This window comes from Bombus terrestris, chromosome 2 (assembly GCF_910591885.1).
Source record: "Bombus terrestris chromosome 2, iyBomTerr1.2, whole genome shotgun sequence".
NCBI lineage: Eukaryota > Metazoa > Arthropoda > Insecta > Hymenoptera > Apidae > Bombus > Bombus terrestris.
In genome coordinates, this window is record NC_063270.1 from 583,358 (window position 1) to 601,371 (window position 18,014).

Sequence of the window (18,014 nt, forward strand, 5' to 3'; positions counted from 1 at the left end):
GGTAATAGAAACCCAAAGTTGTTTTATTTCACTGAAAAGTATCGATGTCCGAGACAGGGAACGAATTGCAATGACACTTTTCGAGATTCATGGCGTCGAATAGGGTCACGTAAGAAAGAGTGCATCGCTGGGGAATCCTCGTGTGAAAAATAACTTCTTCTGAGGAACAATTAAGAAAATGACGTCCGTAAATTTTCGTAAGTCACAGAAGCGTTTTAAAAGTGTCTCTTCGTGAACGACGTAATTGCTTCCATCAATCCGCACTGAGACAAATTAAAGTAGCATCAGCGAATGCGGCACAGCCTCTTGGATTTAACGACATTTCCATAGTTCAAAGAACGATTGAGACAGATAGTTCTTCGATAAGAATTCTTCGTTAGAATACCTAAAACGAAATGACGCACGAAATTAAAGGAAAAAAATTTAAGAAGGAAGAGCGATTCTAAACTACAATTCTTCTTAATCTTAAAAGAATGACGTTTCTCTTTCATTTATTAAAAAATAATTTTGAGGAAATCATTTCGATTTTCGATCAATTGTTAACGAAGCTGACAAAATAGATACATTAATGACATACAATTACAATTTTCAAATTCGTATAAAAAGAATTATTAAGGGCCATGAAATTGCTGGATATTGTCGTCATTAGTGGCGCGCAAATAAAAGTAACGTTTGAGATACCTGGCGCGAGCAAAGAGGGTCCCGCCTTATTTTTCCGAGAATACTAATTAAGTATTACTAATTAATTCTGCAGGTTGATGTAATTTATGCGAACAGCTCGTTACCAAACAGGTGGTATTCAGCGGCTAATGACCTAGGAACACCAATAATTCATTGATTAACGCCATCTACTGAATAAACAATAAACGCTCCACTCTGCCATCCGTCCTCGTACTCTCTCTCTCTCTCTCTCTCTCTATCTCCCCTTCTATATATATATATATATATATATATATATAGAAAGAGGGAGAGAGAGAGAGAGAGCGTCGGATTCGCCACTCTTTTCTTCTCCCACTAGAATATAACAGTCAGATTTAATAAGACACCACGATAATTCATTACAGGTTGCACGAGTGCTTTCTGAAAAGCCGCGGGGGAAATTTAATACTTTTTCAGCATACCCTCAAAAACATTACCTTAATAGGAGATCTCATTAGGTCTTAATTGTATTCTAAAGTGTATATCTCGAATAGACTTTGTCGCCGAAAAAAGAGTAACTAGAAGCTCAGATTTAGTATCGGTTGTTCGAGAACAGATTGAATCCCACCTTTTCTCAATCTTTCTTCTTTCCTGTCTTTCTATTGTGCACGGTACATAGCTGCACGCACGATTGAACGGAGAAGCTAAGGAAGAGATAGGTGAAATCTATACAGGATAACGTCCCTGCTGGAGTATCGGGATGGCGGATCGGCAATTTATCGAAGACGGAGACCGTTCGCGACGGAATAGGCAAGTAACTACCGAGCATTACGAGGTTTTCACAGCGATCTGGATAAAATAGCGTATAATTAGATAGGGTGTAAGATATATTTGGAGTGTGTCCATGTTGGCCTACGGCCAGAGTTCACCCTTTTGATATACACCCGTAAACGAGGTCAAGAAGGTGCCCCTCGTGTCAGGGGGGGTAAACCGCCATCGCATTCGGCAACTCTCGTACCGCATGGATTGATTAAATCTGCTATAAATTATTAGTTGTTATTTGATTTCGATCAGGGCCAGTGCGCAGTATGGTTTTCATATTTATCGTTTCGTAGCTTTTAACGATAACCGTCGCGAAAATTTTGATTAATGGAAGGGAAGATTGGGGTCGGCATTGAATGAACGCGTTTATGAGTAAACACACTTTGGTCGACGAAGAATTAAATATTCGTAACGTGTTTTATTTATGGAAGATTAATATTTCTAGAGCACCTTTGTACAGTAATTTATTAAGTAACAATATTTCCAGTAACGACCAGTAACAACTCTTTGTAATTTTACAAGTTCACGTCGAATAAGGCAATCAAACCGGTTATAGTTTGTAAAAATAGAATTTCTAAGTATTATAAATAATCTAATGACATTGTTTCTTGTGTTCTAAAATACTGTAGGTATCTAATAATATGTATATTAAGGGACTTCAAATATTGATTCATTCGGTAATTCCAATGTAATTCCAGTTTTCGATACCACGAGACATCGAATCAAGCGGAAAGACGAGGTTCGTTAACGCTAATTAGAATTAATAGATAACAATGTAAGTCGACAGTATCGAACGTAATCCACGTCATTTATGAACATGCTGCGTGCGTTCACGAGAGAGCTTTAGCTTAGCTTAACACCGTAGAAAATTAATTGCGCACACTTGACAAGTTAAGCCGCAGCGTATAATTAAGAAATATCTGATGCCAAACTTTCGCCCAGTTCGGAATTTATAGCAACGCCAATGTTCGAGAATTTATCAGCTAGTGACGCAAAGGTTCGTCAAGTGCAACACCGATATTTCAAGAAAAATAGAGCAAAGTGATGTACAATATCAAAAGAACAGTAAATGGCTTTCCGTGTTATATTGTAAATTATGTGCGACACTTTATCGACTATAAAAATTTACTTGCAACTTACGTATCTTCTCTCACTTTTGACAAGAAATAATAAGCCATTATTACTTTGTAATCTTGTGCTTTAAGAATTTTATTTTTTGCAAGTATTTTCTCGAAATTATAAAAATATAAGTATAGTAGAGCATGCCTTATTCGAATTAATAGAGAGACAAATCTGTTCAGCTAATACAACAATCATCTTTCCGATATGAAATTTCATTTATTTGAGTATCGAAGATTAATTGACAGATTCTTTAAATATTTATGGACTTCATATCTTTTTGGCTGTTAAATCACATTATTTTTTCAACATAAACAACTGCATCGAGCTGTATTCTTTTTGTACTTTGAACCATCGAATTTCTTTTTCGAACGCTACGAATGCTCCAACTTGAGAAGACACCTCTTCGTTACCATTTTTGTTTGCTGTTTCCATTTATATAAATTCGTCCTTATTATCGTTTTTATCGTAACAAAACTATTTCATTATATCAATATATTTAAGGTTGTTTTTTTTACTGTTGTCAGCATCTGAGCAATTTACGTACTTTAGATAGTTTTCAATATCATGCTTTTATCTTTTAATATCTGTGATTGTGGCTTTTCCAACATCATGTATTTTGATTCTGTTGTACGTACATCCCTTTCGAGCTTTTTAAGTACGTAGTATTTTGTCCCGATAGTTAGAATGCTATTAGTTTCATACTAAGTTCCTATAATCAGAATTCATTTAATCGAATAAAGGGAAGAATACATTGTGTACGAACACTAATAAAATATGTACATATTTGAAACGGAAAAAGGCATTAGATTCTGGGGAATATTATGTTCGGATAATAGAACGTTCGGATATTAGAGTATTTGGATAATGGCTGTACAAATAAGGGAACCCCTACTGTAGTAATATCATCTTCTACCAAATCAATCCAGTTACGTGAATTCGCTTTTCAGCGCAAATACCAATATCGTTGGACTTTCAAGTTTCGTTGTGTGCGCGCTAAGAGATTCACAATACTCAGCACTCAGGATTCAGTTGTCCATTTCCTTGCGTACAACCGTTTGGTTCGCGTGCTTCATCGTTTCTAGTTTGATTCACAAAAGGTCTAGAGCCTGCATCGAGAGCGACTATGATTCTGAAACGGGGAACGAGGTAGATAAGGGGTTCGCGATTATTCACCGTTGAATTTCAGTTCCTCGCGTTCAACGTTTGCACGATGGCCCTCACGATGGCTCAACGAAAAGCCGGCGTAGCGACTGATTTGCTAAAATTATTCTTTAGGTTGAAAGTAACGAGCGTGGTGTTGCCGATAACCGACAGGAAACGGCCACTCGTAAATCCTCCTCGTATCATATGATTCACGAAATGGTCTGGTAGTTTCATTATGTTCTACGTAATTGGCGACTCGTCTCAGGACTCGACTGTTCCGAAAATGGACCCTTCCTTTCGCCAAGATAACGCGCTGTAATAAATCATCTGCAACGAACAGCTCACCGAGAAATCTTTGGTATCTTCTTTTTAATCATTCGTAAAAAAGATGCTTACTCTGATGTTATTTAAAAGGTAAAATGCCGAAGCGAGTAGGAAAGTAATTGAACGCTGAGTTTTTCGACCTCGTGAACTGCGATTGACTGCCACTGATGTAAAATTACATCATTTTATAAAATAACAGAAAGGTGATAAAGGACGAAACAATATCAAAATGTAAATAAACTTAAAATCCGTAAAGAAATTATCGTTCGACATAATAAGTAATTATTATGATATGCTACTGTGAAAAGTGAAAGTCCACAATAACTAGCTATAGTTTTATTTCCTTTCAACTTCTCCTTACTTTACTGATTACAAACTCGATAAGAATTTCCAAAATGTTCCATAGACATTTGACTCGGTAATGAAACAATAAATTTTCATATATAAAAATATGGATAACGTGAATAGTACTGCGAGTACAATGTGAATAACGTTCACTAACAAAATTTTATTACTCCACCTCAACACCTTATCATCAAACCCAGCAAAACGCAAGAAATCAAAGATACCATTTTGTGATTTCAGAAAGCCTTAGAGAGTACTTCACCAAGTATGGGGACATCACAGAAGTCATGATCATGAAAGATCCCACCACGCGACGATCAAGGTAAGCGAGATTCCGTTCAAGAAACACCTTAACGTTCCCTAAAAAAAGAAACTATCCCTATTCTACCCCTTATTCTTCTTTTATCAGTTACAAAAATTTATCGACCAGGGACTTCTTCGCGTATCTTTGCGTCTTTATGCATGGCGATAGCGATCCAACGGATATCCTGCCTTTTAATAGCGATACGAGTATTCGCGATCGCTTATCTCGACGTAGTTTTATGGAACGTGGTACCCTTCGGATCCTGAGTTATGAGGGCGTTTGACGGTCGACCATGGATTCCTAGACCCCTTATTAGAAGCGTCCCGCAGTTCTGCGTTCGCGTGTTCACGTTTCCTTTCGACCGCAGACATGCAAGCCGACTGCCGCGTTCTATTCTTGCGCATTATGCTAATCGCAACTCGGATTAAACAAGCGGCGAATATATAATATCGGTATTCGTTAAGAACGACTTGGGGCCATCAGATCGGTCATTAGCCGCGATAACGACGATCTTAGTAGCCAAAATGCCAGGCCCGTTGGTGCTTTTATGGATTAATAACATTATAAGATAATGATTGGTTGTGCCACTTCGGAAATGATTGAAAAGAGGCTGTCACGAAACTTGTTGATATACGAACAACCTACAGCGATGATTAATTGAATGCGAAGATTTATATGCTAGGAAAAATGATGCCATATTGCTTTTAGAAATATTTAATTCGTTCAATAAGACAAAGTAACTAGAATAATTGTGTCGTTTTTATACCGATTTCGGAGAAGAAGGAAGGTATCTCAATTCGACATGTATATTCTTTCTTTTCTCTTTTTCATATCTATGTTTGCCGATTTCTCTGAAACGGTTTGACCAATCGAATAGGTCCTTCTTGCATCATATACGGCATCTTCGGTTGAGCCTATTACAAAATTTTTTTGCATTTGCTTTTTTTATTAAACTATATTTTTTTGCAAAAATCTTCCAAGGCTAGTCCACTGAACGCACTCGTTTGCGAAATTTCTCCGATTTGTTCATTGTTAGGTATTGTTATTGCAGAGAATTTATTATTCACTAATTTCATTTACATGTGTTCAGTGATTGCTCTGCAATTATTGGATTGATATCGAGATAATTTCAAAGCATCAGCTTGTCGCAGAAAACATTGTTCTGCGGATTCGATTTTCGACCATAAAGCACTTTCATTGCGAAATAATATATGACACAGTATTACGTTATAAAAATATCCTCCTCTATCATTGTTTAAAGTTTAATATCGTTGGCGGAACTCAATTATTCCTTATTCGCATGCAAGGTTGTACAGTTCATGTAATTTTTTATTCATTGATAAGAATTAAGAATTGAAATAAATAATAAATAGATAGAATTAAATTACCACTTTATTAATGACAATGAAGAGCATTTTACGTTGGCTCTAATATTAATCGCATCACTAAAAAATTTAAAATAAAAGATTTTTGCTGAGAAACTATTACTTATTTCGAAATATGCTAAAAACTACAAAATAATTTCTACTTTAATTCTATTTTAATTAGGCACATATGTAACAATTGTTAAGATTACTCACTTACTTCCTAAACAGCACATTAAATATATTGCAACCTTCTCGAAGTCGGCACAAAGTTAAAAATACAACAAGTGTATAGTCTATATTAATTTCTAATTGTATAACATCCGTAATGGTAACGGTTGTATCTTAAGTTAGCAACAAACGTGTTGTATATATAATTCCATTCACCAGTACACTGTTAATACACTGAGCGTCATTTGTACCCACGCAGGTACAAATGGCGTTTTTCAATATGGTTACTATTAAAATATGTTTTTGATGACTTCTGTGTAATAATATATTGCAATTTAATGAAATGAAATTGAGACATGAGGCTTGAATAATATAAATATAAATGCGCTAAAATTTTTTAGTATGCCGTTCAAGCATTGCCATACTAGAAACATTTTAAGACATCTTGCTCCGTCCTCGAAAACCTTGCTATATATTTAATATGCTGTTTCATAAATAAATGAATAATTTTGACTGTTGTTGAATATGCGCCTAAATAAAATACAAATAAAATAGAAAATATTTCATACTTTTCATCACATTTCGATACCGGCGATATCTTATTTCCAAAATATCTTTTATCAACATTATCAAATATTTGTCTCATTCCTTAATTATAAGTGCGATTAAGTAAAATTGACTTCCTTTCTTTTCAATCATTTTTTCTTTCTTATATAATTATAATCGACTGAGAAAAGAACATTTATCGATGGGTCTGAAATATCTTGTAGAAATTGACAATCGAATTTCGAGACAGGCTGATAACCTATTTTCGGCACGGTCGGACCGTTTGTGATGTCTTACGATAGATACGGGAAAGGGATAACGGACACGAAATCCGCGTGCGCGCAGATGCGAGCGAAACTATCTGGTGCAGCGGGCGGCGAGTTGGTAAGTGCGATGCATCTGCGGTAGATAGCGAAAGGAAATAATGGGCGCCTGGGATCGGTTGGTGGTGCGCGCAGGTAAAGCTAGCTCTTTCACGTTCGTTGTCACATTTATCTGGCTGATAAGTCTATTCTTGGCCAGCGCATCTGGCCCTACCATCTTCGAATACGTGGCGCGTGCTGGATGCCTATAAGAGTACGTGTCATTATTAATGCCATGCACCGCGTTGCCGAAATAGAGCTTGCACGCGTGCGTTGTCTGAACTATCAGTTTTAACATAGAATTCATTAATGACTGTACAGGAGGTTTTTTAAAAATTAAGATTAAGAGATAAATTTAACTCTCAATATTATTAAGTCATGGATGATCACGATTGGTTTGGGTTAGATTGGCTTGATTTTGAGATATTTAATTTCTACTCGCGTCGAAGGCCAGCAATGATATATTCATCGAGTATAAAATATAAAATATATGTACAGATAAAACTGCTGTAAAATTGAATAATTTGTTTCAAACTGCCGCGAATCATTTGTATTATTGCCAATTATATCGCTAACCATTTGAGGATTAAATGTTTCCGCAAAAATAGAAAATCGGTACAGCCAATTCATTTTTCACATAACTATGAAAGAATTACGAGTTTTCAGAAATAAGGATTTCAACTTTTGAATCTACGATGGAGGATCATGCCCGCCTCCAGAACCAAAACGTTATTATATAATTATTTCGTATTCTAATTCGAGAAGTGGCGAATAATTTGCAGTTCATATGTGTCACGGTGGTGACAAATGTCCGCTGCTCCTTTCGATGCCAGCATTTCGTCGCGAAATATTAAGCGCGACTCGCACGAGTACACCTGTCGAATAAAAACGTTCGAGCGAATTGAGCGGAAATTGTAAATCTGTACGGTTGTCAGCGAGTCGACAAAATTTATGAATGGAAAAACACTGATGTATACATGGAAGCTGGGAAACATGATCAAGCTGGGAGAAGAGTTAATAGCGTGTTGTACAGACCAATATGAATTTATCGATGGTTTTAATAAGATTTCCTCGCTTCTTGCTAGAGATCCTCGAATATTTGCTCCGACGCAGGAAAACCAAAATAATCTCCGTCGTTTTCTCGGGGATATTGATGACGTCATTGCCATGTGTGAACTCGTCAAGAATTTCTGCCCTGTTTCTCGTATCGGGAACACCGGTAAATGCGGAAAGGCAAGGGTAACTGACAAGCTGAGGATTGGCACGTCTATAAATAATTGAACCTTCCGAACGAATACATCTTCGCGTCTCCTTATACACTTGAAACTCTTACGTTTGGAAACGCGTTTAAGCGTGATCATCGAGAAGCTGGGACGTTAGCTCGTCGCCAAGTTTACGAACGTCTGAAAGTTTAGCGCGAATTGTTAAAGATATGAAACATCAAATAATTTCGAATTTTTAAGTTTGAATATTTAAAATTTGAAATTTAAATTGAAAATTATTTTAAGCCTGAAATCCGTTTCATCGACACTTTGCGTCTAATATATTGGGAGATTTCAATGCTTGCAAGCGATCGTTAATCCTCCAAATTCTAATTTCATTTTGTTTCCTTTCTGCGAACTTTAGGCGGAACCAGAATGGTTTTTTGCAGTTTATCACCACTGCATTAATGTATTCATTACGTAATTTTGCGTGACTCGGCGGCAAGGAACGACGGACGTCTTGAGTTTATTCGATTTTACCACACCAGCATTCCTATACTAGCCGTTCTTACTTTTCGCTAATATTTCAACGTTTATTATTTTGCAATATTGATAATTAAATAATTTATTTTACTGTAGATTATTCGAATATATATTAAATATTAAACACGTCTCCACTGATAGTAAATCATTTTCAACAGAACAAAGATTTGACGAAACCAGTCGCTCGCTCGCTCATTCTTTGAACTCCTACCGAGATAGTTGCTTTCTGTTAATTCAGACTCCCGTGCAATTTGCACAGTTTCCCTCTAATTGTATCTTAACAGCTGATGCAAATTGTCCGAAGTTCTGGTTAAGTTTCCAAGTGAAATTGTTGCGTCGTGACTCGGTAACCTTGCGAGCGTTGTGACTCGAGCTCGTCTAGACGTTTTGCGTTGCATACCGAACAAAAACAGGCATTTTCACCTGCAAACGAAATCGAGCAACAATTACAGAGGCGAGTCTGACAGACAGAAAATCCACGCGCCGGTTACGAACGTTAAATGCCGGCATCAGAGTAATTACCGGTTTTTAAGTGGAGGAAACGAGGGGACGACAACGACCACGACGTCGACGAGGGTTGAAAGAAGGGGTGAGAAATCGACGGGGAGGGTGTGTCGAGGTGGCACAGGTGGCTCTGCACCGAAGGGGAAGCGGTCGAATTTCAAGTGCAAAGTGCTTTCCGAAAGTGGATTCCAGCAATTTCGGGAAATCCTCCTTGTCATCGTGCTGCAATTGACAGTGTCGCGTATTGAAAGTACTCAGAGATACAAAATTTTGTGGCTTAGCATATCATAATTTTTTATTTTGATTATTTTTGAAAAACAAAGACTTTTCAGTGTTGTACTTGAATAACAGTATTTAACCCTCTGAATTATCGTCAAAGTCGAGGAAACAACGTTATTCTTCACTCATTCGTCAACGTTACTCATCAAGGTGGAATCTTTGGAATGCTGGGATCAGAATTCATGCTCTCTTTACCGTGAGTTACGTAGGATTAAGGTCAGCCTATTTTCGTTAAATTACAAATGTATGTCTGAAATTTATTATTACTTACCATGTACACGTCAACTATACCAACTCTTTTTTATACTCTCGGTAGCTTCCCTCATGAAGAGCTCACCTACTCGCTTATTCGCGCTATTACAGAATTCATTTTGTTCGTTTGGACGTTAAAACGATACATAGATACTCTAAATGTCGCAGATTCCAGAGTGACACCGTTACCTTGATAATTCATTACATTCGTCATGGTGTAATTATAGTAATACGTTCCACAAAGTGGTACGCTTTCATGATTTACGTTACTTCTGTGTGAATAGGAGATAGCCGGTTTTCCTTTTGATGTATCCTCGAATGGCTCGTGATCAAAGCATGGTATAAACATGCAAGCGAGTGGAATGTTCGACATGCCGAAACCATCGTGTCGCGATTCGCTTCGCGTAGTCGGGGAATTAAGTCCTGGACACTTTGACATATTGCTTGACACTGAAACAACAGAATAAAGAGGACAAGGCGTCAACTATCACGCCTGGTGGGGTCGTTCGCGACGATTTGATGACGCAGTCTCCGTGTTAGCGTGGAAATTGTGTCACATCCGGTTCTTCTTTCATACCGATTAAACTGTTTCGTGTCTCTGCAAATTACATAGTGATGGAAGACGTGGCGTGCTCGTGCGAATCAACATCTCCAGTTGCGATTCGAGACGATCTTCTTCGAATTTCTGTCTGTCCGTTGTTAATTAGCCGTTGATATATTGGTCTTGATTCTGAGCTATGGAACAAGTGTTTGATGTTAACGTTTACTGGTCAGAATCATCATCATTGAAATGTGATTTTCTGAACGTTTCTCTTTCATTTTTAAGGGTGTTTCATTTATCCTACGTTAAAGCAAAGTAAAATTAAATAGTTAGTGATCGTGCGTAACGAGAATACGATAGAACGTTGTATATTATTTATAGTAACATACGTAGTACGTTATTTATAAAAGAAACATATATATAGTACATCATTTATAACATAATGTTATTTATAATAAGAATATCACGCTATTTATAATTAGATTGTGGATGTTTATGTATTTATGGGAGATATAAGGATATATAAATGCACTGAATGCATCAAACAATGTATGTATAAAAAGTTCAAAGTATAGTATTTGTTATAATATTTGGTTGGTAAAACAAATCTCTACTTACACTTAGCTATTCCTTTAGCTGTATTCATAGAAATATCAACTTTTTATTTATAATAAAAGAAACTATCACTCTGCACGTTTTAGAGACATATGACACCAATGAATTTAGCGTTTTAGTTTTAGGGTTTTAGTTTTAGCCAAATTCAGTTAGCAAGAGGTTATCGGAGACGATGCATTGATAGAAGTAGATAAGACGCTGATAACGGTTGTCGAAATTGCAATATTCACGATCGGCCATGGTGATCATTAGCTTCCTTAGAAACTCGGAATCGTCCGAGACATCAGGCAGCATTGAATTATTCTCTCTAGTAACGTTTATCTCGATGTTCTATTGCCTTTTACCGTATCTGAAATTCATTAACTCTAGGCTACTACACTGCTAATTGGCGCGTTTCTATAACGGTGTGTTGTTAAAGGGATTGTACTGCGATAATCGCAGTTAAATTGTCGCGCGACTCTTTAAATTATCCTATCTCGTTTGCTCTAACGTCGGTTACTCTCTACTCCCTTACTCTTCTCCGTTTAATTAATTGGCCAGAAACTTTCCGCCGTCCGACTCAACTCTCTCTCTAATTATTCATTCCGTTTCGTTCCCGTGAGAACGAGCAAGAGAACGAGAAAGGGAGAAAACACGAAGAAAGAAGAAGGAAGAGTAAATGAGAGCAGAGAAAAGCGGATAGAGGGCACGGCCGGACAACAAAACGAAACACGGGACAACTTACTTGCGCCGAGTTATAAAACAGAAGCAACAGCCGGGCCTATTCACACCAGCTTATTATGCAGAAATAAAGCCCATAGAATCGAATTGCAGGCCCCCTTTCCTTTCGCGTTCGTTCTATTATCCTCCTCGAAGTTCGCCGGGATAACCCCTCCGAGTCCAATGACAATTAGGAATTCCAGTCATTGGTCTTTCTAAAAGACCTTTATTCGCAAACGTGTTTTAAGCTTGTTGAACGTTGAACCATCGTGGTGTTTTGTAATTTTTTAAATCGCTCTTGCGATCGAGTTTGTCTTATGAGAGAAGAAACGTGTTTTTATAAGGATTAACACATTAAGGATCAAACAGTGAAATCATACGTCAAAGCTATGGGTATTTTTGCAGGAACACATTACACAGATCAAAAATAGGAAAATTTCTATATTTAAATAAAAAAGTAGTTAATAATAATGTTATAAATTCTTATTTCTCCAAACTTCATAAAATTATAGGATCTAGGCAAAAGGGGAAGTATTGTATAAAATATATTGAATAAATCTTTGGAATTTCTTCTTATAGCTACAATATTAAAAAATAGAGTATAATTATGTAAATTAACTGTAAAAGAGAAAATCGTTAATAGATATAATGAAAAGTTAGTATAAATCTAGGATTGATGAAAATTATATGAAATTAAATCACAATTTAGTTAACGATTTAATTAACAATATAGAAATTAAAATTCCTGTTCATTCGAAAATATCTCAAAGAAGTCCTGATATACCGTTCTCATATATCAAGGAAAGAGTTCAAAATCAATCCAACATCGTCCAGATTCACTCCTCTATTCATTTTAAAACACCATCCACGATGTTGAACGTGTTGCCTCCGAATAAGCCTTAAACGAGCGCAGGAACGTATTCTGGGAAATGGTCCAATTACTTTCGGACAAGCGTGTTCCCGTCTGTAGCACGTTACGCATTATCAACCGGGACGTGTCCTCGATAGATTTAAATTTCTTTTCCGCAGATCTGGGAAATTTCTCTGGCAGGTGGAAGCCGCTTAAATGGCAGCTGAAGGGAGACAGGTTGAATGAGGACGACAGGCGAGGACGAGATAGAGAAACGTCGTCTAGGGCTCGGGAACAAGGGTGGTTGAATCCCTCAGCGCCACGTCGTAGCTCATATCTGCCGCAAAGGGACGTGGATCCTGTATGCAGGGGGTGAACCATGGGGTTACTCTGCGGGTTGTAAATTAATGGTTAGCTCGTTGCACGGGGTTGCCTCGTCCTAAGGGTTCTGCTTGATCTATGGGTGGCGTGTGTGCTAGGTCAAACGGGTCTTGCCCGGTAGATACGAGGGCCTCGCGAAAACGGTCATCTCCCTCTTTCCTTGATCGGCCGAAAATCGATACTCTCCCATCCACACTGTCCTCTTCCTGTCCTCGCGTATTCCGTTGCAGACGCATCTCCTTCCTAGTGGTCCATTTCACGTATTATCTATTCCGCCATCGATATTCGAGAGTGCAAAGTGTTTGCTTCCAGATCGAGGTTGCCGCGTCTTTGAGATGCAAAAGCCAGGGACACGGATCACTTTTGCAATTTAGACGAATACGGCTGGTAGTCGCGATGGAACTCGAACCGATCGACGCTCGATACCTTGCGATTCGATAACGGTTAAATAGTTAGCTTCGGACTCTTAGTTTCGTATGTAATATAACGTAAAAACGAGAGACGAAAGTATTTGACATTATCCATTTTCGAATCCTGGCGATCGCCAAAATCTTCATCCATCTCGTTGCTTAATGATCTTGGTATTGTGTGGTTAGGGAATTACTAACTCGCGATTATACGACTTTTACGATCGCTTCGGGTCTCCTGGATAGTCTACACGATCTCGGTAGCCCGCTATCGAACAGTAAATGGGATCTGGAAGAAGACAACTTCGATGCCAGAACAGTACTTTCGAAGTACCTGCAAGCGACCGTTATTCCGCCCGTTAAATGAATCGAAATCCTCATTTCTGGTGGTTTTGTCCCCCAAACCCCTCGGCGAATGAGACGGCTGTAAGATACGAAGAGTAGAGCGTGAAGAGGGGCTGAAACGAAGCGTTCTCCTATCGACAGTCTCATTTCCTGCTTTGAACTTATCAAGACAAATACACGTTCAACACGCTCCGCCGTTCTTCCAGCTGGTCTCTCGCGATCGGAAAATATCTCTAATGAACAAACTATCCGATTTGAGCCCCCCTGCCAAACTGTGTTGCTTGCCACGCTGCTGGCACGCCACTCTCCTCCCATCAGCTTCGAGAAGGTTGGAAGTCTTCGATAACCAATCTCAATTTCACCGTGGTGTATTCGTTACGTGGTTGCTACCTCCCATTTTGGTCTTCCTCTTTCCCGTTTTCTCTCATTTTTTGCTCCTGTCTGTCCGTTGTCTATATACTAGCCGCCTTATCAGAGACCAGTTGGAAATTACGTCTTCTTCGTGATCGTTGTGGCCTGAAAACGTCGTCCAAGGTTTTTCAAGCGACGTATATAGACATGCCGGTGGTAATTTTCTTTTCTACGACTTTTTGTAACAGATCGACGAAACACGCTTATTCTGTTGCGTAAGTTTCTGGAAATTATTCTTTGAGAGAGCATTGTTGCATCCACCAAATCCCACCTGTCGAAGGTGAATTATATTGGGACAAAAGAGAGGTGAATAGGGGAACTATTCGATACCCGAATTAAAAGGAATCGAGGGGAGAATTTTCAGGGAAATAAAGGGACTCGTCCCTGAAAATTGTTGAATGGAATTTTAAATTCGGATAAATTTTGCGAAAGAGATAGGAAAACGATTTACCTTACTTATACCAATTTTGAAACGTAGAATACAGCGGAGAAAGTGTTGGAATAAGGATTAAAATTAAGAATTAAAATAAGAAAATAAATATAACGTACTCAACTTAGAACTTTTCCAAAAAAATCGGTCTTTTTTATCGGAACGTTGATTGGAAATCACGAGTCATGATTTCCCCAGGACCTTCGGCAAGCAGGGGTAATCGTGGAGTTGAGGGGATGCGCCCAGTATCCGTCAGCAAGAAAGCAATTTTAAAATTGGCTAATGGCCGATAGTTTCTCCGATTACTTCAATCACAGTCTCGTTCGTCTTACTTGTAGAAAATCCCATTACTTGGCCTCCTCGACTTCGCTAGCAACGAATACAGACTCGAAAGAATTGAGCTTAATTCGCGTGACCGTTCATTTTATCGTGAGTGAATTTGCCTCGTGAAACTTGAGCGAAATTTTCATCGAATGTCAAACGATACCAGTTACGGAAAGCGGAAAAGAAAATTGCTAGTACGTCACGGACCCGTATAAGGGGTTGGAGGAGAAGCAAGCAAAGACTATAGAGGCGTCTGCCCGCCAGGCAATCTGTTAATTCGATCGTAAATCGTCGTTAGCGGAAAATTTAGTTGGAACTTACCAACGATAATTACATAGGTTTTGCAGCGGCGGTGCCTGAAAACGAGACGAGATGGAACGGGAGGGAGAACTAGTCGGGAAGAACGAGAAGGAAACGAAACGGTGGCAGGAATAGCGGCAGCTGAAGTAAAATTTATTGGGCGATAAGCGGCTTGCAACTTTCTTCTCTTACGATCGTCATTCTTTATCAGGCCACTCGTGGTCGACACCAACGTATCGAGCCTGGGATACTAGGCTTTATGAATCGCGATTATTAAGATCTTTGCTACATCATAGATCTTCCTTCCCTATTCTGTACCTTTTCCCGCAGTAGCCGATCACCGATGAAAATGTCGCCACGTGCCACTTCCGCTCCTCTATCTTCATACAGCTAGCACCGAGACGAAAGCTCTTGCCGATAGTTCGGATTGCCTTCGTTGTTTCCGCCAGCGGATAGCATCTTTCTTAGTTCCTCGTGAAATCTACTTGGTACGAAATAAGGAAGTACGACAGAAGTTGGAAAAGTTGTTCTTCTTATTGTCATATCTGTAAGTTTTAATGCAGAAAATTAGAAAACTTTTTGAAATCGAATTGTTCCATTGATAAAATATTTGAATTTACGATGTTGTTTCATAATATAAACTTCTCAGAAGGCAAAGTGATTTTTATCAATTTTTCAATTTTATTACATAGATGTACAATTAACACACAATTATTACAAAAAACAAATTACTTACTTTAGAAATTCGTTTATTGCAAGAAGATAATGTAAATAATAACAAATTCCAAGATAAATTTAAAAAATGGTATTTGTAACGTCACTTAAAAACATCTTTCAAATTTATGAAGTTGATCAATGTGACTACTGGAATGTGGTAATTCCTTATATTGAAAAATATTATCTTACAGATCAGGAATAAACTATAACAAAAGGATATTTTAAAGACTTTAACGCAACGGAGGAAAATTTTAATCCACAGTAGCTTTGTAACAAGTGTATTATTTTAAATAGCGTATCTCTCATTTTCTTGATATCTTAGATATCTTCTTATTTTCGTGTTTTCCGCAATGAAAACAAGGTTGAAGGGGGCTGGTTATAAGGTTTTCCGGCCGATAGGAGCGCGCGCGGTCGAAACTAGCGCACGAGCGATGGATGAGAAAGGTGTTGAGTAATTTATCAGGGTGTGTGAAAGGCATGGATTGCGATGGTACGGGTTTCTCGTCCGTAAACGCGCGGATCAGCGTAACGTGAAGTCTTATCTGGTCAGCGGGAGTCCCAAGGGTGGTCATATCCCCATCGCACGGGATACGATAATCTTCTTAGATAACCTGTGACAGCAATGGAACGTCATAAATTTGGTATCTGTTATTCGCGTGCGTAACAACGGGGACAACTGATTCCTTAACGTGATACGTTTTCGTAATGAATTGTTCGTTTAAGCAGTATGATCCGTATGCCGACAGACAATCTTATTGCAAAGTAATTCGCTGTCTCTGCATATAAGCGGTTCACTGAAATATGACGTTTCCATTTGCGTAACCATTTGTTTTCAATACTTCTTACATTTGTTCTCGTTTCTTTGAAAAAATTAATCATGCAAAATTAAATTGCTTAGCTTAAAATTCGTTTAGATTTTATTAAACAGATCGTGGATTAGATATGAATTTTCTTGAAAACATACAGCTACGTAGTGAATAGCTGGTTGAAGCTGTTAATTTCTTACAGTTTCAACTTGTTAAAGCAGTTATTTAACGACCATGTCTTCGAGTATCAACTTATCAATCCGACAGTTCAATTATTCTTGCTTTAAACGAAGAATACTAAGGACGGTTAAAAACTTCACTCGAAAATATCTCGTTGGAAAATATAGAAAAATATGGAAAAATATGAAATTTCTCTTCGTTAACCATCCATAGGACACATCAAATACACATGGTACCTCGTCATTTCATTGATACTACGATTAATCATCGTTCGGGACGCGTGATTGTATTGATACCCGGAATGCATGTTATGCGTGACGAGGAAAAAGCTTCGCAAAGGAGTATCATTCGGCAGAGGAGCGAAAATGATGGAAGATCAGTATGGTACGCCTCGAGGTTTTTCTCCGGTCGATTCTTTCAGCCTGCTGGGCACCTCCTTCTCCCGTTTCGTTGGACGGTGTTCCGTGTTTCGTGGCGGGAACACGCGATTCCCGCGTTAACTCCCGCAGGGCGCAGCGGGTGTCCTCGCGCGGACCTCGCATTATCCCACCTCCACCTTCCGATTCACCCTCCGAGTCCCGCAACCCCCGTTCTCCACCTATGAACGTACACACAACACACGTGACGGCCGTTTTCCTGCTATCTCGACCTCGGTCGGACCCGGTGTACGTATACGAGCTTCCATCCACCCTCATTTATTCTTCGACGAGGCTCCGTGTTGCAGATGTACCGGCGTTTAATAACGCATGCACGCATCGACCGTTAAATTTAGCCCTACGGAAATTAAGAGTTTACCTCGGTTAATCGCCGGCCAGGCAACCTGTGAGCACGCGATTCCAGTGTGAATTCTTCCGTTACACTCGACGACTCGACGCGCACCGAGGTGTTCGTCGATTTGAATAACACGCGGTGAAATTATGTTTGCTAGTGATTTTAATATTTATGTGCTTTATGAAGATATTTTGGCGAATTTGTCTTCTTTTCTTTAACCATGAAGTAGATATTATTACGTATAATTGGAAATACTTTACTTTTTTCAAATTCTTGCTTTGTGGAATCACTTTTTCCTTCTGAAATAGATAAAAC

General features: G+C 38.5%; 1 protein-coding gene across 6 annotated transcripts in view; it reads left to right on the top strand.

Annotated features, from left to right (window-relative positions):
• Positions 1-18,014, top strand: part of LOC100650714 (RNA-binding protein Musashi homolog Rbp6) — a 777,530-nt gene that overhangs the window by 330,987 nt on the left and 428,529 nt on the right. For all 6 annotated transcript variants that reach the window (XM_048412611.1, XM_048412610.1, XM_048412616.1 and 3 more), the window contains exon 3: positions 4,636-4,717. In XM_048412611.1, the coding sequence (XP_048268568.1) occupies positions 4,636-4,717 (82 nt within the window). The remainder of the gene's footprint in view (positions 1-4,635; positions 4,718-18,014) is intronic.